We start from the raw sequence: 23,288 nt of genomic DNA on the forward strand, positions 1-23,288 counted from the left end.
TATTAACTGCACAGGTAGTGCTGCTCACAGCTGCTGGCTACCTGTGAAAGGCTGTCATGGGTCTGTAGCTCTGTCACCGTTTTAGGGAACATATTTAGTTTTAAAGGAAGTTTCCGGGCTTTTCCTGCCTTTCTGGAGGGATTATATTTCACTAAAAAACGATCTAATATGCATGTCCACATAATTATGCATTATTATAATTATAATAGATATTATAATATATTAAAAAACACACGCTGTATTTTAAAGAACATACATTAAGAAGCAGATTATATTAGATTTATATTTTAAATAAGACAAAAGTTGGATGTTACAGCAGTAAAATGATTGTATCTCTACAGTTTAAACATGTAATAAGCTTTGCCCTGCACAGAGTGGATAGTGAAACAAATGGAATCATCATAAATACATTATTTCATATTTATTACTTCCCCCTCCTCATTGCTTTATTATTGTAGCTCTAGTAATAAATAAATATGTAAGGATTCTGGATCAGCACCGTGATGCCCATAGTATATACAGTATTCTGAAGAAGGTCTAAAACGTCACTGTGTGTGCATGTGTGTGTTTTATTTAGATGGATTTAAAAAAAAAATATTACTCATGATATAACATTGTCCAGACATGCCTGGTAAGGACATGAGGAGGAAACAGTAGGACCTGTGTGAGGCTACTAAAGGCAGGGCTATAACATTTTTCTGTCATCATTTTATTATAGATTAAGTGCAGGAGTTGTTAGGTGTGGATAATTAGATTATAGTTTATTGCAATAGCAAGTTGTGCCTTGTTCTCAGATAGACAGCAAGTGGAGAGTGATATATGAAATGATGGGATGGAAGGAAGAAGAGAAGCAAAGAGTGATTCACAGGCAGAGCCTAAATTATTTCTCACAGTTTTTGTTGTCTTATGGTTCCAAGCGCTGTCACCAATCTTTGCATTTTGTTATTATCTCATGACACTTGTTTAATCAGCTACCATCTCTCCTGTGGACTTTTTAATGTCTACAGTCTCAGATCAACACAGCCCTGCCCTCCAGCACTATCCACAGCAACCCCTCAACAGCAACATTGTACCCATCAGGTAAAGCATCGGCTACGTTTGCTTTGTCTTGTTGCCCATATTAGATTCTTGATGAATGTGTGTTGTTGTTATTCAGCCTGGCTCAATGTGCCCCTTTTTAACTTTGAGCACCCGCCCCTTTAAACCTCTCTGCATGGCCCTGTGCAACAGCATGTTCATCATGAAGTCTGCAACCTGTCAAAGGTTTGTTACAAACTATGAAACACATGGTGCAGACTTCTGGACGTTAGAAGAAACTAATACTGCTCATGAAGGAGACTAAAGGCAGGAAGGTGTCCTTTAAAACTAAACATGTTAGTAGGTAAACAGCAGCGAGTCTGCAGCTGAGGGAACACAAACTCAAACTGTCAGAACAGGTTTGCTCGTTTCTTGGATTCATTTGGTGATTTATTAAATGTGTAACTGTTATTCTAATCTGCTGCTGAGGCTCTTACGCTGATGGAAATGCAGAAAACACAGATCACACCTGTTCAACCAATCACTTTCATTCCACTTTGTGACAAACTGACGCTTCATCTCTGCTACAGTGTTGTTACACTGCTATATTTTTCTGTTCTTTATGCTGTAGATTTTCACATCTCTGGAATAGTTGGCAGTAATAAGGATGATTTTCTGTAAAATCATACTGATATGAGCCGTGACATATTTGTAGATGACCGTTAGATAGTCAGCTGGGAAACTCAGTGTTAACTCATGGAGCTGAGGATATCGTGGATAAGCTGGTGATTTATTAAATGTATAACTATTATTCTAATCTGCTGCTGGGTCTCTTACACTTTTCTTTATGCTGTATATTTTCATGTCTCTGGAATAGTTGGCAGTTAGATAGTCAGCTGAGAAACTTTGTGTTAACTCATGGAGCTGAGGATATCGTGGATATCGTGGATATGCTGACCTCGCTGCGTGGTGTACAGAGCGAGGTCAGCATGATTAATATTCACAATAAAAATATTAGCCGAACATCATGAAGTCTGTATGTGTTTCATAGTGTCGAACAACCTTTGTAGAATAGAATAGAATAGAATAGAATACTTTTATTTGTCAATTTCTTCAAATGTACTTGCCATACAAAGGAATTGAAATTACGTTTCACACTGTCCCATGCGTAGGCATTGACAACAATAAGGTGCAGATGCACAACAAAAACAAAAACAGCCCTAACAATAAGATAATAAATAGTAATATAATAATATAAATAGTGCTAAAAGAATACTAAAAAAATATATATATAGCAGCAGGTGTGTGCAATTGCAATGCAAGTCAGGAATGTTTTCAGTTCTTGGTTCAGAGAGTGTTTCCTTGTTGGAGAGTGTGGGGGGGTAGAGTCCAATCTGTCTACTATACTTCTGCCAATCTGGTGATTCTGCTGGCTGGGAGCCGGGAGGGAAGAGAGTTCAGCAGTCTCACAGCCTGGTGGATGAAGCTGTTGGTGAGCCTGGTAGTGCGGGAGCGGAGACTTCTGTATCTCTTTCCAGAGGGCAGGAGGCTGAACAGACAGTGCGCGGGGTGGGTTGCATCGTTGACAATTGTGATGGCTTTGCGGGTGAGGCGAGTGGTGTAAATGTCTTGCAGGGAGGGGAGTGGTACACCAACTATCCTCTCAGCTGTTCTCACAATGCGTTGTAGAGCTTTTCTGTTATAGTCAGTGCAGCTACCGCCCCACACAGTGATGCAGCTGGAGAGGATACTTTCAATAGTTCCTCTGTAGAATGTAGTCAGGATGGGTGGTGGAGCACTTGCCCGCTTGAGTTTGCGCAGGAAGTAGAGGCGCTGTTGTGCTTTCTTGGCCAGTGATGCTGTGTTGGTGGTCCAAGAGAGGTCCTCACTGATGTGCACCCCCAGGAACTTGGTGCTGCTCACCCTCTCCACCGCAGCGCCGTCGATGGTCAATGGGGGGTGACAGGTGTGGCCTCTCTGGAAGTTGACAATAATCTCCTTGGTCTTACTGACATTTAGCAGGAGGTTGTTGTCTCTGCACCACGTGGTCAGGAGCTCAACCTCTTTCCTGTAGTGGGTCTCATCGCCCTTGGTGATGAGCCCCACCAGCGTTGTGTCGTCCGCAAACTTCACAAGGTGGTTGGAGCTGTAGGTTGGTGTGCAGTCATGTGTCAACAGGGTGAAGAGCAGAGGACTGAGCACACAGCCTTGTGGAGCCCCCGTGCTCAGGGTGATGCTGTTTGAGACCTTGTTGCCCACACGCACCGCTTGAGGCCTCTGGCTGAGGAAATCCAGCAGCCAGTTGCAGAGGGAGGTGCTGAGGCCCAGTCTGTCCAGTTTACAGATGAGTTGTTGTGGTATTATGGTGTTGAATGCTGAGCTAAAGTCTATGAACAGCATTCTCACATATGAGTCTTTCTTGTCCAGATGAGTTAGGGCTGGGTGGAGGGCAGAGCAGATTGCATCCTCTGTGGATCGTTTCGCTCTGTATGCGAACTGGTGTGGGTCCAGGGTGGGAGGTAGGGTGGATTTGATGTGTGACATGACTAGTCGTTCAAAGCACTTCATAATAATGGGTGTCAGTGCCACGGGGCGGTAGTCATTGAAACAGGCTGGGGATGGTTTCTTTGGCACAGGTATGATGGTGGCAGTCTTGAAGCATGATGGGACAGTGGCTTGCCTCAGGGAGGTGTTAAAGATGTCTGTGAAGACATTCTTCAGCTCCTCTGCGCAGTCTTTCAGCACACTACCAGGGATGTTATCTGGACCCGCTGCTTTCCGGGCGTTGATGGTGATGAGTGTCCTCTTCACGCTGGCAGCAGACAGGCACAGAGGCTGGTCGTGTGGAGGTGGTGGTGTTTTCTGTGGGCGTGTGTTGTTCTGTGCTTCAAATCGTGCAAAGAAGCTGTTCAGGTTGTTGAGCAGAGTGGTGTCGCTCTCACAGCTACGCGCTACAGGCTTGTAGTCTGTAATAGCCTGGATGCCTTGCCATAGGCTTCTTGCATCCTTGCTATCATTGAAGTGGGAGGTTATCTTGTGTGTGTAGTCCTGTTTCGCTTTCCTGATGCCACGGGACAGGTTGGCTCTCGCTGTTCTCAGGCCTATTTCATCCCCAGCTCTGAAGGCCTTGTCTCTGGCCTTCAGCAGCCTGTGGACATCTCCTGTTAGCCATGGCTTCTGGTTGGCTCGAGTTGTGATACTTTTCACCTGTGTTACATCATCAATGCATTTGGTGATGTATGAGCTCACCGTGTCTGTGTACTCCTCGATGTCTATGATGTTATTGTAGGTGGCTGCTTCCTTGAATATGTCCCAATCAGTTGACCCAAAGCAGTCTTGAAGAGCAGAGGTGGCCTCCTGTGGCCACACTCTTACCTCTTTCATAACAGGTTTGATGACCTTCACTCTCTGTCTGTATGCTGGCATTAGCATAACAGTGAGGTGATCAGAGGTGCCGATGTGGGGGAGGGGGATGGCTTTGTATGCTCCTTTTTCCTGTGTGTAGACCAAGTCCAATATGTTGTCTCCCCTTGTTGGAAAATGTACATGCTGATGAAACTTTGGGAGAACAGTTTTAAGATCAGCATGATTAAAGTCTCCTGCGAGGATGATGAAACCGTCTGGGTGTGCTGTTTGTTGCTCACTGATGGCCTGATACAGTTCGTTCAGCGCCGCATTTCTATCGCTGTTGTTGCTAGATGGAGGTATATAGGTAGCGACCAACAAGATCGAACTTACCTCCCTGGGCAAATAGAAAGGGCGACACTTCACGATCATGAACTCCGCCAGTGACGAGCAGTGTTTGCGTACTACAGTGGCATCCCGACACCACTCGTCACGGATGTAAACACAGACCCCGCCACCTCGGGTCTTACCTCCGTCTACGAGAGCCCTGTCGGCTCTGTAGCATGCTAGCTGCTCCAGTTGTATGGCCGAGTCCGGAATGTTGTCATTAAGCCATGTCTCGGTGAAAACTAGCACACAACAGTCACTTACTTTGCGATTCGCTGATCTCAGAAGTCGTATGTTGTCCATTTTATTGTCCAGAGATCGTACGTTGGCTAAGAGGATCGATGGTATGGCTGGGCGAGTTGGCTTAGCCTCAAGCCTGACTCGGACACCTCCGTGCTTGCCCCGCTTCCTTGTCCTAGCGCACCGCTTTCGACGCCTCCTTGCCCGGGGAGGGTTAGCAGGCGAGTCCGGTGAGTTGCTAGGCCAGCTAGCAGGCTGTCGCAGAAGTCCTATCTCCCTTAGCATCTCAACGTTAGTGTTCAAAACTTGGCAAATCTTGCTTCTCCGAATGTGTAAGAGAGCCTGACGACTGTACACATATTCCGACGTGGACTGGCGAGAAACACTTGCAGAAAGACATTTACTTGACGAACAAAACATCGCATTTTCGGGAGAGCGTGAGGTCGCTGCGTCTACACGCGCCGCCATTTATATAACTGTTTAATATATTATGTATAACTTTGTACAGTTAAAGCCAGCAGTTACTACATGACGGAAACACCAACGTTATCTCTTTTATGTGTTTATACACAGGTCACGCTGATTACTGAACAAAAACCCAAAGATCAGATGTTAAACAGATTTATTTGCTCTCTCGCCTCCTTAAACATGTTTTTAATGTTAGTTATAATTCAGACTGAAACCCGTAGGACACATAAGAACATCAGGAAATAAAACACCGATAAATATAACCTCAGTAAAAGAAGTCAGCGGGGGTTACTACAGCTGTGTACCGGGGCCTGCGCTTTGTCGGTGGTAATAACAGCTCGATTGCTTGCGAGGCGAGCGGGTCTATCCACGCTTTGCCGTGAGACTGGGCAGACATCTCCGAACCATCTCCACAGCATGTCTTTATCCTGGCTTCCTTCTCTCACCCCAACCAATCACAGCAGATGGCCCCGCCCCTCCCTGAGCCTGGTTCTGCCGGAGGTTTCTTCCTGTTAAAAGGGAGTTTTTCCTTCCCACTGTCGCCAAAGTGCTGCTCATAGGGGGTCATATGATTGTTGGGTTTTTCTCTGTATCTATGAAGCGCCTTGAGGTGACTTTTGTTGTGATCCCATAGTAACAGCCAAACAGGAGGATCTCTTGGCGAGCACTGCTTAGCCTTGCACGCGTTCTTATTTTAAACTTAATCTAGAATTCATTGCAAACTGTTTGTGCGGGATATGAATGACAAAATTTTGTTTTTCAACAAGAGTTAGTAAAAACCATCTCCAGTGTGATCGAATCTTCTTGCCAAACATCTGCAGCTTGGCAGTGTACACAGCACTATAATACTAACTAATTCTTTTGAAAACATCTTTCCACAGGTCTCCACTTCATCAGACATCACCTAGACTCAGAGCTGGATGAGGCCAGCACAAACAGCAGCCTAACCGACGAAGATGATGGATCCATGGGGTCAGGAAAGCCAGAAGCAGGGGAGCTGGAGAGGTACCTTTCATGTCCATTCACTGGAGGTGTGGATCTATTGCATGGCGTTCCTCACATCAAGAAGCTGTCGATCAAAATCAGTACAGCTCTTCCTGCATCTGGAGCTTGTGAAGGAATCTTAGTCATGCAGGACTCCTGTTCACTGCTAAACAGTTACAGCTTCACAGAAAGAACCTTGAGAGCAAACTGCTGCTAAAGCTTAACCATCACCTCACTGAGTGAAGAAATGGCACATTTTTGCTGAATATGCAGAAATAGATGCACACCCATACAACTTATGGTAAACTGAGCTGCCTTGTATGAACATATGTTGAAGATGCCTCGTTCTGTTTTCTCTGAGGCTGCTGTGCCATTTGGAGCAAAGATGAATATAAAGTTTACAGCATATCTTGTCACTGGAAATTGTTTGCACTGTTTATATATTTATATTATTTACTGCAGGTATTGGTGAAAAAAGCTTTATGTTGTGAAAAACTGAAATCTGGTGTAACCCAGAGTAATTTCCTGCACTTATTTCCTGCCATTGAACGCATCACAAATACATGACTCCAACCACATGACTTTGCTCAGCCAATCGGATGGCATGTAGGTCATAGTAAGCCTGTCCCGGCTTCCTCCCGTCAGATGCGTGGAGGCAAGCCAGGTGACAGAGCTGTTGCAGGTGTGTATTGGCAAACATTTGCTTTTCCCGTTTTAATGCATTTTTTTTTTAACACCAACTAACTCATGCAACTTAGATGCTGATTACTGTGAGCCAGAGCCATAATGTTGTTGTGCACTGAACAGAACGGAATTGGTGAGTTTGAACTTTTAATTGACTGTATTGCTACCAGCTGACGCCGGTCCAAACAATTTGATTTTGATTTGACTGATAGTTGTTGAATAACAAATGTTGTGGAGCTACATAGTATATAGCAGTTGAAATGTTTTCAGTTAAATCCTTATTGGTTAGAAATATTATATTTAACCAATATATTGTTTGTTTATTTATTTATAAATTGTGTACACAGGAACAAGAATAACTTAATGTATTTAGCTTAATTGGCTGACATTTTTGTATTCTTGTGATTTCTTATTGGCCTTGTTTATTTAATGCAGGCCAGGTGAACCTTTTTGGGGTATGAAAAAGGATGGCGAGCCAATGAATGGCTAGGAGCGGGACACATTCTGCAATTGACGCTTCCACCGGTTGGGTAGGAAGCTATCAAAGACAACGCTCTGTCCCATTTTCCAAATACACTGATTTCTGCAATCATACACACCATTCCCTTCATTTATGGACAATAGCGCTTGGACATCTCTCATGGACATTCAGATAAAACTCATGGACTTCAGTGTGGATCAGTGGATTTGATATTAACATGTGTTGTTTATGGGGGAACTGTTTTTTTTTTTGAGAACCTGTATTGCTCAGTATAAGCCAGACAAATCTGCTTAGTTGTCTTTGTGTACCCTCACTGGGTTTTTGATTAATTGGATAGCTGCAGCAGGAGTGATTATTTAAGTTTTCCTTTTCTTGTTGTTCTTTTTTTTGGGGTTTGGTTAAATACATGGTACCTGCAAAACCATTTTTTGTGTTGTGTGTATTTATTAATTACTGCCCATCAGCTCCAGTAGCGTCCCTAAATCTTCTGATTAATAATAACCATAAAATCACACTCAATCCCTAGCCTGTATTAATTCATTAGCGCTACATCAGTGTTCATCACATTAGAATTGTTGTGCCTTATTTTGTTGATGTTTTTACATATATTCCTGTTGAAAATACTAAAGTTTGTATATTTATTTTTGTTTGTCTGATAGCTTTTATTTATAAAATAAATCTGACATTTCAAACAGTTACTTGCTACTTGAGTAGTCTTTTCACCAAGTACTTTTTTACTCTCACTTGAGTAACTTTTTTGACGACTACTTTTCACTTTTACTTGAGTAATAATATTTTAAAGTTATGCTACTCTTGAATACAATTTTTGGCTACTCGACCCACCTCTGGTTAAGTGTCCTATGGCACTCAGTGATGATGGTGCTGTGGCCCCACCACCTCCACCTCTTTTGAAAGGAACTAACTGTAATCTGAAGCTTCTAATGGAACTAAGACTTCCTCCACTAGGTGGCAGTGTCTGGTGAGAAAGTGTTAGTGGAGCTGGCCTGGAGTCAGAAACAGGAAGATGCAGGATTTGGGCTGAAATGGGGAAAAGTGGTTCGCACTAGTGCCTTAAAGCAAGAAGGTTGTAGGTTGAAGCTTGTTGGCCTTTCTGTGGAGGCTGGATGTTCTCCCACAGTCCAGTGAAATGTTGCTTCGGTTCATTGGTGCTTCTACATTGGCTGTAGGTGTGGATGTGAGAGAGTGCTTCTCTGTCTGTTGGCCCTGTGATGGACTGCTCACCTGTGCAGGTGGACCACGCCTCTTGCCCTATGACAGCTGGGGCACAGGCTGCAGCCCTGTGAGCCTAAGCTGAATAAACAGTTAGCAAGAATGATCCATAGATGGCCTGAAATCCCCCAGTTAGCAGTGTGGTAGATAGCTATGACATGCTAATCCCAGCTTGTAATCATTCAGTGTTTCATAATCTGCTCAGTGCTGAGACAAAAGCGCTGATCTCTGACAGACTGCAGTTGGCCAGTCTGAATAAAGAATGAAAGATGTAAGTTTACTAGACGAAGTGAGCTTGTAATCATTCAGTGTTTCATAATCTGCTCAGAGCTGAAGGAGGTTCAGAATGTAGACCTTCTCATTAATCTGAATGGTAACACGATAGTGTTCCAGGGCCACTGAACAAAAAAAACAACATCTAGGGGATTGGTCAGGGGTGGAAAACTCTGAGGAAAGTTGTAAAGAAACTATCTTAACTCTTGTGATCAAGTCATACAAAATGTTATCTCCAACACCTTTTTCAGATTGTGACGTAAAGGACCCATGGCACAGCTTTGCATGCACTTGAATGTTTATCAGGTGGTTTAAGGGACCCCAGCTAGGCAGCTTTCGACTGTTTTAAAGTCTCTTTGTGCTGGTTTACATCTTTGGTAAATGGACTTGTTTTTATATAGAGCTTTTTATACTCCAGCTGAGCGCTCAAAGCATATTTATACAACTTGCCTCATTCACTGACTCATCAAAGCACTTTTTTCTATGCTTTTCCTACATAAGTGCTTTTTATCTAACATTCACACACATTCATACTCCGATGGATGCATCTTGCCCAATATTAGGTATGCAAACTGGAGCAGACGGGCATCGAACCACCACCCCTCTGATTAGTAGCTGCTCTACCTCCTGACACCTGAGCCTAGGAGCTTTGCTTTCTATTGTCAGGTTTGTGTTCACACCGAAATAGTAAGAGAAAGATCGTGTGTGTCCTCATTAGTGTAGGATTTATGTTGGTGTGTGGGACTGTAGCCTCAGGCTTAAATTGTTAAATGTAATTATGAGAAAGTGCCGCTGTTACTCTATACTGACCTCAGGATGTTCAATCTACAGTCTGGACTCTCTAGGAAAAGACTGAGCTGCTTCATATGCAAACCCCCCAGGTTGTTTTCATCCAGGTCCAGATGTGTCAGGTGGGAGGGGTTGGTCTTCAGAGCCGCAACCAGATCACCACAGATGGTTTCTGACAAACTGCATCCACACAATCTGAATAAAGAACAAAACATGAAGATAAATTCCTAATTCGTTCACATCTGTACTCATCAGGGAGATTCTCTCAAACATGATCAGACACACTCATCATTCTGTTGTTGTAAAACAAGGTCAAAGTCGAGATAAACTTTATTATTCCCGGGGGGCAGTTTGCCTCGCAGCCAGCAGCAAGTCACCTTCACACCACACAAACCGCCAACAACACAGAATCACGTAAAAGAATTGAAAAAGTTAGTAGCAGTAGGGACAATTGAGAACTTAAATCTATTTGTTCATCGTCACATCAGTCTTCTGCTGACATCAAGTCAAATCAAAGTTTAGATACAAACAGCAGGCAGCTCAGACACGAAACATACTCCAAACAGCTGAACACATGATCTAATATTAGAGTAATCAGAATGTGTTTGTCTTCTATAACAAAAAGGTTTGACTCAGTCTGAATAAAGAAAATATAGTCTCAATAAAAATCTAATCAAATGGTTTTCCTTTAATCTCTGTTTTAAAGAAATTCAGAGATTTGTGACTTCATCACAGTCCTGCTTAATCTCACTGCTACCTTTAACTCGGTAAATCTTGACATCTTAAGACTTCATGATCCAGTTAGTTTAACAGATAAGGTTGTAGACTGGTTTCCATTATACCCAAAGGGGAGACATTTCTAAGTTTCAACAAGTAGTTTTAGATGTAATGAAAAATACAATGAGGGTTCCTTAAGGTTTTTTGGTCAGTTACTGTTTAACTTCTATTTGTTTCTGCTTATTGCTAGTTGTTAAAAGTAATACGATCATAAAGAATCAACATGATCTGCCACTTAAATGAAGAGGATACACAGTGATACTTGTGACTTTCCTCTAACAATCTAACTCCTTTTTAGGAAATAAGGTGCACTGATAACATTAGCTGATGGAGCTCAGGAAACAAAAACGTGTTGTCTGTCCAAAAGGTTAGAGACAGAAACTTTGTTCATATCATCCCTGTCTCTGAAACAAGTTTTTAATAATCATATTGAAATGGTTACCAGAACTGCTTTCTGCCATGGAAAATATATCAAACGTTTGAGAAAATGGGTCCATGCGTTTACACTGAGCAGGTAAGAGTACTGTAAGGATCTACTTGCAGGATTGTTCAAATCATAAGCAGGACAATTTAAATGTATTCAGTTTGCAGAGGCCAGAGTCCTCATATGTACATGGAAATGTGACCACATCACCCCAGTATTACTTCATTAATTCATCACTTCATTGACTCCCAGTTAATAACAGCTAAAAGTTTCCTATTAGTTCATACGTGAGCTGAAGGTGTTTTCAGTTAATCTGGTCGTATGCATGAATAACATTTTTTGTTGTTGATTTTGTTCAATTATGTTTAGCTTCTGCTTCAGAGATATTGTCTGAAATGTTTCCCGCACTGTTGGACAAACCTTTCAGAGTTTTCTTGATAAAGCAGATATCCTGGGGAGCTCTGTATCAGAGGGAGCTGGAGGAACAAACAGATCCTGGATCAGTTTAAACTGTTAAAGGCTGCTCCTCAGGAGCTCGACCGCTCTACACTCTCAACACTGAACATCCAGAGGTGGTAATTCAAGTGCTGAGGGCCAAACTGCTCCAGTAACAGACTCTCAGTGTTGGACTGAAACTGCAGGACAAATGCAGACTTACTGTGCTGCTGCTGTTTGTACATCAGAATTAATTAACATCATCGTTAATGTTCTTTCAGGACCATCATGAAACTGACCAATCACCTAGCTCTGATGTCATGGTTTTGCCAAAGGAAGCAGTAGGAGAAGTTGGCCTTCAGCTCTTTGTGGCAGAAACACTTTAGAGCAGAAACGCTCACAGAAGTTATTTGATTTGTTTTCCATATCTTTCATTTCCAGTTTGTTCGGGTTCAGACAGAATTATTCACTTAGATTTAGGTTAGTTGTAGTCATAGCGACACATTTCTTACATGTCAGTACTACTGAGGGTGGCTTGTCCATCTGTGCACACACAGTACTACCAAACTCCACTCGTACTAAACACTTTGTAGGAATCATCAGTACTGTTTCTCAGGTTAGCTTCAGGTTAGCCATGTAGCATTTCTCCAGTCTTTTTTTTGTCGACTCTGCACATTAAAGGAGGAACAGCTGTTAACCTTATCTTTACCTGCCTCACTCTCATCGCATTATTCTCATCCTGTGTGACTGGATTAATCTGATTTGGACTAACAACACAGACTTTACCATGAAGATCCTCAGTGTGGATCAGTATAATATCAGCCTGATGCCTGCAGTTTAGTGTCAGCACAACTTTCACATCATGCCAAAAGATGGCGCCGGTGTGTATGGCAGGCCATCCTCGTCCTCATCTGCGCCTTGGCTTAGTACTCCTTATTGTTTTGTTTTTGGTTACGCTTTATCCCCTCCTTCAGAGGCCGCCCTGATGCTAAACTGCTGAGCCACCGCTGGATCTGCCCCGCTGGTTTTCAAACCTACCCAGCCCTTCCAGTGGCTTGCCTCCCTGTTCGGTCCTGGATAACATCCTCCGGTCGTGGCATCCATCACAACAACCTCAGCGTCACACGGATGGCTTTATTTAATGTCAGTTTAAATAACTTTTTCCTCGCCGCGGGACTGGACGTTTTACTCCTGACGGAGACGTGGACTTCTCCCGGTGAGTTCATCCCCTTCTCTGAGCTTCTCCCTGCAGACTGTGTCTTTTGTAGCTCGCCGAGGCTCACTGGCAGAGGTGGTGGCTTAGCTTCGGTTTTTAAAAACAAAGTTTGGCTGCTACCCTCCCTACCTACCCTAGCTTTGAAGCACAGCTACTGGAGACGACTGACTCTTTGACTACTCGGTGTGTTGTGGTCTATCATCCGCCTAAATACAACAAGACTTTCATCTCTGAACTCGCTGACATTTTAGGATCTGTTCTTTTTAAATATGGCTGTGTTCTTATTACTGGTGATTTTAATATACATGTCTGCTGTAAGAACGACCCATTATCTAAAGATTTTCTTGCATTAACTGAATCTTTTAACCTCATTCAGTGGGTTAATGAACCAACCCAAGGCCAGGGTATGATACCCTTGACCTGGTCTTCTCATATGGCTTGGACATTTGCATCAAGGATATAAACAATGCTGGGTTCTCTGACCACTCCCCGGTCATCTTTGATGTTGACTTAGGTAATACTGACCTGCACCTTGAGGCCCTCCTTCGCCCTATGCGTACAGTTAATGCTGAAACTGTGGCAAATTTTTCTGCTTCTTTTTTGAATTCTGCATCCACTACATTTGATTGTTCTGCCTCTCATATGGTTGAGGACTTTGCCAACACCATATGCTCCTCTATCCTTGACACTGTTGCACCTATTAAAATGAAGCGCCCTAGAACTTATTCTCAATGTTGGTTAAACAACTCTACACGCGCCTTATGATGTGTGTGTCGCCGCGATGAGAGGAGGTGGAGAAAAGATAAATTCCAGTTATCTTATGAAATCCTACCTACCAGCCGCTCAAAATTCCAAACTGCTGCCAAAATGGCCTAAGCGGCTTTTCTTTTTTTTGGTCCCGTTTGGATCTATAGCCATCAGAATTGTTGTCTTAAGGCCAAGAAAGATGCCAAGCGGATTTATTTTACCAAGTGGATCATCATGGCCTTGCCATATTGGTCCATTTGATTGACCTTTATTATAATTATGAATTTATTTTATTTTCAGTTGCTACAAACGGGACAGACATAACTGTGGGATAGGATAGGGGGAAAGAATGAAAGAAAACCAAAGGGGAGAAGAGACGGTGAGAAGGGGGGGAAGAGAGAAAAAAAACAAAAAACTCCTGGGTCACCTGTATGGAGAAAAAAAAAAACAGAGGAGAAAGCAAACAACAAAGAGCAACATAATAAGAAAAAAAAGCCCCATCACAATAAACTAGCTAGCCGTAGATATCAATAGTTACTAAATAATAAACGATATTGTGCAACACGCAAGATAGACAGCGCACAGTGTGCTTTGAGGCAGCAGCCAAGAAAGCTGTAGTCCACGTCTGTGAACACCCATGTGTACACCTGTGTGCATACCTGTGTGGATCAGCATGCTTGCATTCCAAAGGTTTCTCCATGTAATGATCTGCTAGGGAGTGTGGGGGGGCCACAGCCCTGTCCTCTATGGTATCAAGCAGGTATGGAGGAGATCAAAACTCCAGACATCCAGAGGCCCCCAGAACACAAGAGACCAAGGAAGACCCACAGAGGGGCAGCCGCACCACTGTCCCAGTAAGAGCTAAGGAGAGTCCCAGATGAGGGCTCATTCAGCAGCCGCGGAGCAGAAGCCAGGGGGAGTTGCAGTGACGCGCCCGTGAGCTCCGCCGGCAGCCAGCTGTGCCTGAGTGACCGAGCCCCAGGCCGAGAGGCCGGGGGCACCCCACCTCCGAAGTGGCCCGAGCAAGCCCCAATAAGCGGCCGCCAAGGAGTGAGCCGGTGTGTACCCGGACGCCCACCCCCAGATACAAAGAACCACCAACGCACCGACACCTGAGGGAGTCCGCCACCGGCAGGGGAAGTGGTGGTGGGTGGAGATAGGCCTCCAAACCTTGGAGGGTCTGAGATGTCCCCAGAGAGGTGGCGTCTGATACCCAACCTGACATATAGACACAGACATACAGGCACACACAGACACAAACATCCATTCCCACCCTCATGCTCTCATATGCACTTCACACTCAACCGACGTGGAGACAGACATAAAGAGACGCTGTATACACACTCCCCAAGCGTACTCTACGAACCGGGTCTAGGTACCCTTGCCCTTGGGAGGGGGGAACTGCGGCTTTTCTATCAAAAATTATTCTAGCCAATGGTCACAACCCCCAAACACTATTTAAAATTTTTAATTCTGTGGTCAATCCCTGCCCTGTTATGCCGCTGGCGCGCTCTCCGGCTCTTTGCGAACAATTTTTAAATCACTTCTTAGATGAAGTTTCATCTCTTAAGTCTTCACTTCCTTTAATGTCAAGACCTGTTTGTACCCCTGGTTGTTCGTCTACTTTCCATCAGTTTGAGCCCGTGTCACTCCTTACTCTTAAGCGTTTAGTTGAACAACTGAATAATACTAATCCCATACATGATATCCTCCCATCTCGTATAGTTAAGGACTTACTCCTGTAATTGGACCCAGTATCTTATCGCTATTGAATTCTTCCTTACTCTCTGGCTGCGTCCCGTCAGCTTTTAAACATGCTATAGTTCAGCCTGTTCTTAAAAAAAGGAACCTTGATTATAATGATTATGTGAATCACAGGCCGATCTCTAAGCTCCCGTTCCTGTCCAAAATCCTTGAGAAGACAGTTCTTCTACAACTCCAGGCCAGTGCCTGGATAAGAACGACATTAATGATAAATTCCAGTCTGCCTTCAAACCACCTCATAGCACTGAAACAGCGTTGCTTAGAGTCCTTAACGATCTTCTTCTAATTGCTGATAATGGACGCTCTGCGGTCCTAGTTTTATTGGATTCATCCTCGGCCTTCGATATGGATCACAACATCTTATTAGCGAGGCTTGAGCACACTGTAGGCATTAAAGGTGTTGCCCTTGATTGGTTTAAATCATACCTCTCCAATAGGTTCTTCTCTGTCAACCTGGGCACTTGCTCTTCCTCCGCTGCACCTGTCTGCTGTGGCGTGCCTCAAGGATCTGTGTTGGGCCCTATTCTTTTCTCACTGTATATGCTCCCTCTAAGCGCAATCTTTGAGAAATACCGCACCGCTTTCCACTGCTATGCTGACGATATACAGATCTACTTTGAACTAAATGATGATCTTGCTTTGTCCTTACACTGTTTCCAAGAGTGAATGCGCGAGGTCAAAGAATGGCTCCTAGCAAACTCTCTTATCCTAAATGACAAGAAAACTGAAATCGTGGTGTTTGGCAGCAACGTTCCTCGTGGCCAACTTCGTGATGCCTTTGGTTTCCTTACCAGCTCCCTTTCTGACACTGTTAGCAATCTGGGCGTGTTGCTTGACAGCTCGTTCAAACTCGATAAACAAGTGTCTGCTGTAGTTCGATCTAGTTTCTACCAACTCCGTCTCATCTCTAATTCTAGGCAGTATGTTCTGCATAAGGACCTGGAAAAGCTCATCCACACCTTTGTGACCTCAAGGTTGGATTACTGCAACTCACTTTATTTTGGTCTTCATTCTGCCCTCCTTCATAGACTGCAGACGAACCAAAATGCTGCGGCACGCATTCTGACCAGAAATGGGAAGTTTGCCTGCATCACCCCTGTTCTAGCTGACCTGCATTGGCTACCCAATAAATACCGCATCCAATTTAAAATACTGCTGCTTACAATTAAAATTACCAACAACACATCACCGAGCTACCTTAAGGAACTCCTTAAATCGTATGTTCCTGCCAGAGAATTAGGATCATCTGCTCAGTTAATCTTGGTGCAGCCTGGATCTCGGCTGAAGTCTAGAGGTGACCTTTGCCCTGGCTTCACCAGAGTTGTGGAATAACCTTCCGATTGTGATCCGGGCGTCCAATTCCATCCAATCTTTTAAATCACGGTTAAAAACCTATTTGTTTAATCTCGCCTTTCCTGCTTGTTAATGCTCGCACCTGACTTTTACACTGACCCTATTTTTCCTTTATACATATTTTTTATGGCTTGTGCTTTTATTACGTTTTATATTACCCCTGTGTATTAGTGGCATTGACCTGTGAGTATATTTGATACTTTGCTGAGGCATTATAATACTCGTGCCACTTCTCTGTCTCTTATGTTAAGCACTTTGGTATACCGCTGTAATGTGTATTTAAATGTGCTCATAAATAAAGATGATTGTTGTTGTTGTTATTCATCTCAGCACAACTAAAACATGCTGACTGACCTCAGAGTTTCAAGTTTACATCCTGGACTCTCCAGAAAACCACACAGATGCTTCACTCCTGAATCCTGCAGGTTGTTCTTACTCAGGTCCAGCTCTCTCAGATGGGAGGGTTTGGACTTCAGTGCTGCTGCCAGATAATCACAGCTGATCTCTGACAAACCACAGTCCTTCAATCTGTATAAAGAATGAAAGATGTAAGTTTATTAGACAAAGTGTGAGCTTGACATCATTCAGTGTTTCATCATCTGTTCAGAGATGAAGAAGGTTCAGAATGTAGAAGTTTAGAAAATAGAAACTCCAAACAGCTGAAGCCAACAGGAAGCAGCTTCAAACAAACACAACAAGAGAAAAAACTGAATGTTTCACATTAAAGTCGTACATTTCTCATAAAAACAGGACAAAGACTTGAAAAAGTCGTGTTTTCCTTTAAAGGTGAAGCGTGAAGAAAAAAGAAACTTATTTGAAGTCCAACATCTCCCAGTCACATTATTAAAGCAGACAAACTACAAGCTCATTTTCATTCCAACAAGTCATCTTCTGACCTGGACTAACAACACTGGTCTCTATGTGCAGCTGGCTGTGAGACCAGTGCTCAGGGAGCGTCTACAAAGGGCAACACTGAAAGAACATCACACACTCATTTGCTTCCAGCACTTTCACACAAACATCTACTGTCATTATTGTCACCAAACTCTGTGGATCCTTTATTGCAAATTCAAATGGGATCAGACAAAAGAGGCTTATGAGGAAATATGATGAAATGTTGTGTATCAGCAGCAAGTTATTGAATCATTTTCCTCAGAAGCCAAACAAACTGATTGACAAACATGTTTTGACAAACTCAGTGTTGGACTTGGATCAGCAGGACAACCCTGATGTTCAGAGTCCTTTCTCTGACTGGGCTCCATGGAAACACTGCGACTGGTCTCAGCTGCCTGCTTTCTGTAGTCCAACAGAGTCCTTTCTCTTCTCCAGCTTCTGTTTGAAATCCTCTCACAGTCTCTGAGTCCTGCTTTGCTGTCATGTTTGGGCCTGTGTTGGGCTGCTGTGTGTTCCTCTGCTTTAACACACCTCACCACAGCAGCTGTGTGGGTCGTCTCTGTAGCAGCCAGATCAGCTTCTGATACATGAACATCATCACAGCTCCTAACTTCACCTTTATTAGCTTTGACATTCATGCTTTTCTTGTCTCTCTCTCTGTTTCCACACAAGCTCAAAGTCTCTGCAGCCTGTTTTTATCATTATCATGTTTTATCATCAGCTCTTCAACAGCCTCATTCACATCCCTCACACACTCTACAGCAGGGGTCCCCAATCCCAGTCCACGAGGGCCGGTGTCCCTGCAGGTTTTAAATGTGTCCTTGATCCATCACAGCTGATTTAAATGGATAAATTACCTTCTCAACATGTCTTGAAGTTCTTCAGAGGCCTGGTAATGACCTAATCATGTGATTCAGGTGTGTTGACCCAGGGTGAGATCTAAAACCTGCAGGGACACCGGCCCTCGTGGACTGGGATTGAGGACCCCTGGTCTACAGCCTCATCAGTGCTGACTTCATCTTCACTGACTGATGGAGCACAACATGAACTTGTGGAGGCTGAAACACTGTCCTGTCAAACATCTCCCCGTCACCACTCCACTTCTGTCAGCCTTTAAATGAACCCTGCTCAAATCTGTCACTTCTGTTTGGAGCCAAAAGGAAAAACTGTTGTTCGGTCGTTTGGAAAGACACAACTTTTCTGAAAGCACTCAAACGTCTTCACATTTGTCTTCAGACACATCCTGAACATTTATGAACTGTGGAAAGTTTCAAACATCAAAGACCTGAAATATAGAAAAACAACAACAGCTGCAGTCAGTGAACTCACCTCAGAGTCTGCAGTCGACAGTTTGGACTCTCCAGTCCATCACACAGAAGCTTCATCCATGAATCCTGCAGCTTGTTTCCACTCATGTCCAGCTCTGTCAGATGGGAGGGGTTGGACTTCAGAGCTGAGGCCACAACTTCACAGTGAGTCTCTGAGAGATCACAACCAGTCAGTCTGTCATTGTAGAAAATATAAAAATGTGTTACTATAAAAGCAGAAAATCTGCATTATAAACACAGACTGAATGTACATGAAGACAAAACAGAGCGACATCATAATCTGATGAACCTGCTCTTCACATCTGTGCTTCAGCTCCTCTTACTGTGTTTGACATGACTCAACGATTGAGTCTCTCTCAGACCTGCAGACTTTTAATGAGAATCTTTGTTTGGCTTTAATCTGCAGATGAAGGAGGAAGATGGTGTCACATTTAGGCTTCCATAATGTCCACAGTCTGTCACTGACATCTGATCCAGAGTAGGGCTGGGCGATATGACCCAAAATTCATGTCTCGATTTGTTTTAGCTGGATGGCGATATTAAATATACATCGCGATTTTTTTAAAGCCATAAAGTAAGAACAAAAAGAGTTCATAGTCAAAGCTGTGTCCCAGATGTCACACAGGCACTTTTATTAACATAGAGCAGATGTACATAAAAAAAACCTACTCAAAAATAAATGAGCACTTATTAAATAATAATGCTCCATAAATAAAAGAAAACAATGTTGTTTTTGTGCATAACAAAGAGCTCACAATTGTGCAGTCAAAATGTAAACTAACAGACACTGAGCAAAATAAAGATTTCACAGCTGCTCTGTTCCCAACTTCTACTGCGTGACTGGAGTTTGAAATCCGCTTCAGGTGCCATTTTTGGTCCTTATACACACACAATACGGTAATATTACGTTGAAGCACAGTGCGTATCACTCCGCGAGGCTCCTCCTCGGTAGCCGTAATGCTCCGACAATTCATCAAGCAGTGGAGCTCCGTAGCTTAGCAAAGTCGTACTAAACATTTTTTGACAGATTGCTGAGCGCTGTGTTCCACATAAAATCGGTTCGTGGTCATCAAGCACAACCAGGATTCATACATAAGGCGCACTGTCAACTTCTGAGAGAATGAAAGGGTTGTAGGCTGTGCAGCCCCTCTGGGCTGCATGGCGTTAGCGTGGTTAGCTCGGTAGCGTGGTTAGCTCGTTGACGCCGTCCAGCCCCACGCACGGGGCAATGCGCAGTAACTTGTTAAAGGAGATTTGCCGTGTTCATCTTGTCGCTGCCTGCAGGTGAAGCTATGGGGGAGGAGGAGTTCTGCTCAGTGAAGGAGGGGCGAGGCGGAGTAACATTGCGTAAAGACAAACGTGGACGAAAGAGAGGCAAACTTATGGCTCCACAAGTATAATTATAACGTAACATAGACTATATCGATATAAAGGATATTGTCACATCTTATATCTCGTATAAAAATATATCGATATTTTTAAAAACTCGACATATCGCCCAGCCCTAATCCAGAGTCAGAGTGAAGACACACATTTGGACTGTTTCCTGTTTTGACTCCAGAACATTTTGAATGAGTTCAGCTCAATGAAGAGTTCCAGCTGGAAAGATGATCTCTGTTTGCTACTTGCTGTCAGGTACGACTGTTCACGTCCACACGCAGGAAAAACCTGCTGACTGTTACCAAACGGAACAGAAATCTCATCACTGGACAATAATGATGAACTCACAGCTGCTGATATCAGATCTGATTTCACTTATATATTGTTATAACCTGACATGGATCAGCTCGTCTTTGATTGGTTTGTAAAGGTCACTGTTTCCATTGGACCTGAGTGACGTACAAAGACAGAGAGGGAGAGAAAGGAGAGAGAGGATGGAGACAGCAAAGAGAGAGCAACACAAACAGGTGACCAAGGTCAGCAACCAATCAGAGAGCTTCTGTTTGACCCAGTCACTGATGATGACTGCACATAACCAAGCAGTGTGTTACTCTGATATCAAACATGGATCCTGCTCTTATAATAATGATGATCAGATGATGTTATTGTGTTATTTTGTAGCTGAATACGATGTTTGTGTGATTATCAGTGAAAGAAGCAGTGAGGAGGATGGAGAGAGAGAGAGGACAGAGGCTGAAGTTAGAAACACTAAAAGGATTTTTCATGGATTTCATGGATGGTTTGATTTCCAGCAGGACACTTACACATGTCAGTGGACGTCCTAAAGAACATGTTCACTGATATGAAACGTGTCACTGAACAGGATCAATATCAGTGGAAGCAGGAACGACATTTCAGCAGCAACAACTAAACACTGAACAATCAGCTCTGTGATTAATGAGGACATGAAGTCAGACATTCATCATTAGGAGCAGCAGCAGGAATGAGAGTGAATCCATGTGCTGCTGTCACATCAGCGTTAGCTCACACATCTGACACACATCTGGACTCACCGAGCCTTGCTGCAGTTCCTCACAGCTGGAATCAGTCTCTGTCGTCCCCCTGTTGATGTGTTGTACTTCTGCAGGTCAAACTCATCCAGAACCTCCTCTGACATCTGCAGCATGAAGGCCAGAGCTGAGCACTGGATCTCAGAGAGTTTCTCTGATCTGTTCTCTGACTTCAGGAACTCTTGGATCTCCTGAAATAATGAGAGGTCGTTCATCTCCATCAGACAGTGGAAGATGTTGATGTTTCTGTCAGGAAAGATTTCATCACTGTTCATCTTCTTCAGGTTGTTGATGACACTCTGGATGGTTTCTGGACTGATCTCTGTCTGACCCAGCAGACCTGCTAAGAGTCTCTGGTTGGACTCCAGACAGAGGCCATGAAGGAAGCGGACAAACAGGTCCAGGTGGCCATTTTTACTCTGGAGGGATTTCTGCATGGCTCTGCTCAGGAAATCATCCAGAGATTTGAAATTTCTTCCATTTCTACGACCAAACCCATCAAAATCAAAAACACCACCGAGCTCTAAGTTACTCAGCTCATTCCAATCTATCCTCAGAAGGTCCAACACCACCTTTGTTGTCGTGTTGGTGAAACAGTGGAACATGTCATTATCATCATCATACTCCTCATCCTCATTCCAGTCTATCCCCAGGAAGTACTTCACCACCTCTGACTTCCTGCTGGTGAAACAGTGGAACATGTAGACAGCAGCCAGAAACTCCTGGATGCTCAGATGAACAAAGCAGTAGACTGGTTTCTGGAAGATTAAAAACTCTCTTTTGAAGATCTCTGTACAAACTCCTGAGTACACCGAGGCCTCTGTCACATCCAGACCACACTGCTCCAGGTCTTCTTGGTAGAACATGATGTTTCCTTTCTCCAGATGTTCAAACGCCAGCCTCCCCAGCTTCAGAAGAACTTCCCTGTCAGCCTCCGTCAGCTCCTGTGGACTCGTCTCATGTCCCTCATGGTACTTGTTCTTCTTCCTCTTTGTCTGAACCAGCAGGAAGTGTGAGTACATGTCAGTCAGGGTCTTGGGCAGCTCTCCTCTCTGCTCTGTGGTCAACATGTGCTCCAGAACTGTAGCAGTGATCCAGCAGAAGACTGGGATTCTACACATGATGTGGAGGCTCCTGGATGTCTTCATGTGGGAGAAGATTCTGCTGGACAGCTCTTCATCACTGAATCTCTTCCTGAAGTACTCCTCCTTCTGGGCGTCAGTGAAACCTCGTACTTCGGTTAGCCTGTCAACACATATAGGAGGGATCTGATTGGCTGCTGCGGGTCGGGAAGTTATCCAGATGAGAGCCGAGGGAAGCAGATTCCCCTGGATGAGGTTTGTCAGCAGCTGGCTGACTGATGACTTCTGTGTGACATCAGACAGCAGCTTCCTGTTGGTGAAATCCAATGAAAGTCTGCTTTCATCCAGGCCGTCAAAGATGAACAAAAGCTGAGAGACAGCCAGCTTCTCTGCTGTGACCTTCTGTAATGTTGGATGGAAAACATGGAGCAGCTCCAGAAGACTGTACTGCTCATCTCTGATCAGGTTCAGCTTCCTGAATGAAAGCAGAACCACCACACTGACATGTTGGTTCTCCAAGCCCTCTGCCCAGTCCAGAGTGAACTTCTGCACTGAGAAGGTTTTTCCAACACCAGCCACGCCGTTGGTCAGAACCACTCTGACGGGTCTCTGTTGGTCAGGTAAGGCTTTAAAGATGTCCTGGCACCTGATTGGAGCGTCATGGAGGGCGTCCATCTTGGAAGCTGTCTCCAGCTGCCTCACCTCATGTTGGGTATGAACCTCTTCACTCTGTCCCTCTGTGATGTAGAGCTCAGTGTAGATCCTTTTGAGGAGGGTTCTACTTCCTGTTTCATCACTTCCTTCAGTCACACGTTCACATCTCGTCCTCAGACTGATCTTATGTTCATCTAAAACCTCCTGCAGACCAACATCTGCTGAAAGAAAGAAAAAGAGAGAGAAAACTCTTCAATGTCTGAACA

The 23,288-nt window shown here is 43.9% G+C and overlaps 2 protein-coding genes across 5 annotated transcripts in view; one reads left to right on the top strand and one right to left on the bottom strand.

Moving 5' to 3' along the window:
• Positions 1 to 23,288, top strand: part of LOC308396731 (uncharacterized protein) — a 525,219-nt gene that overhangs the window by 311,942 nt on the left and 189,989 nt on the right. The window lies entirely within an intron of this gene.
• The window catches only part of LOC308395836 (protein NLRC3-like), a 65,638-nt gene that overhangs the window by 12,321 nt on the left and 30,029 nt on the right, over positions 1 to 23,288 (bottom strand). For 3 of the 4 annotated variants that reach the window (XR_013971478.1, XM_080880839.1, XM_080880837.1), the window contains exons 9-12: positions 21,290 to 23,243; positions 18,838 to 19,011; positions 16,969 to 17,142; positions 9,920 to 10,093 (exon numbers count right to left, since the gene is read on the bottom strand). Coding sequence is in view for 3 of the 4 variants with exons in the window: in XM_080880839.1 (XP_080736965.1) it covers positions 9,920 to 10,093; positions 16,969 to 17,142; positions 18,838 to 19,011; positions 21,290 to 23,243 (2,476 nt within the window). In the remaining variant the exon portion in view is untranslated. The remainder of the gene's footprint in view (positions 1 to 9,919; positions 10,094 to 16,968; positions 17,143 to 18,837; positions 19,012 to 21,289; positions 23,244 to 23,288) is intronic. The other variant, XM_080880838.1, reaches the window with a different exon arrangement.

This window comes from Rhamphochromis sp. 'chilingali', assembly GCF_963969265.1.
Source record: "Rhamphochromis sp. 'chilingali' genome assembly, chromosome: 1".
NCBI lineage: Eukaryota > Metazoa > Chordata > Actinopteri > Cichliformes > Cichlidae > Rhamphochromis > Rhamphochromis sp. 'chilingali'.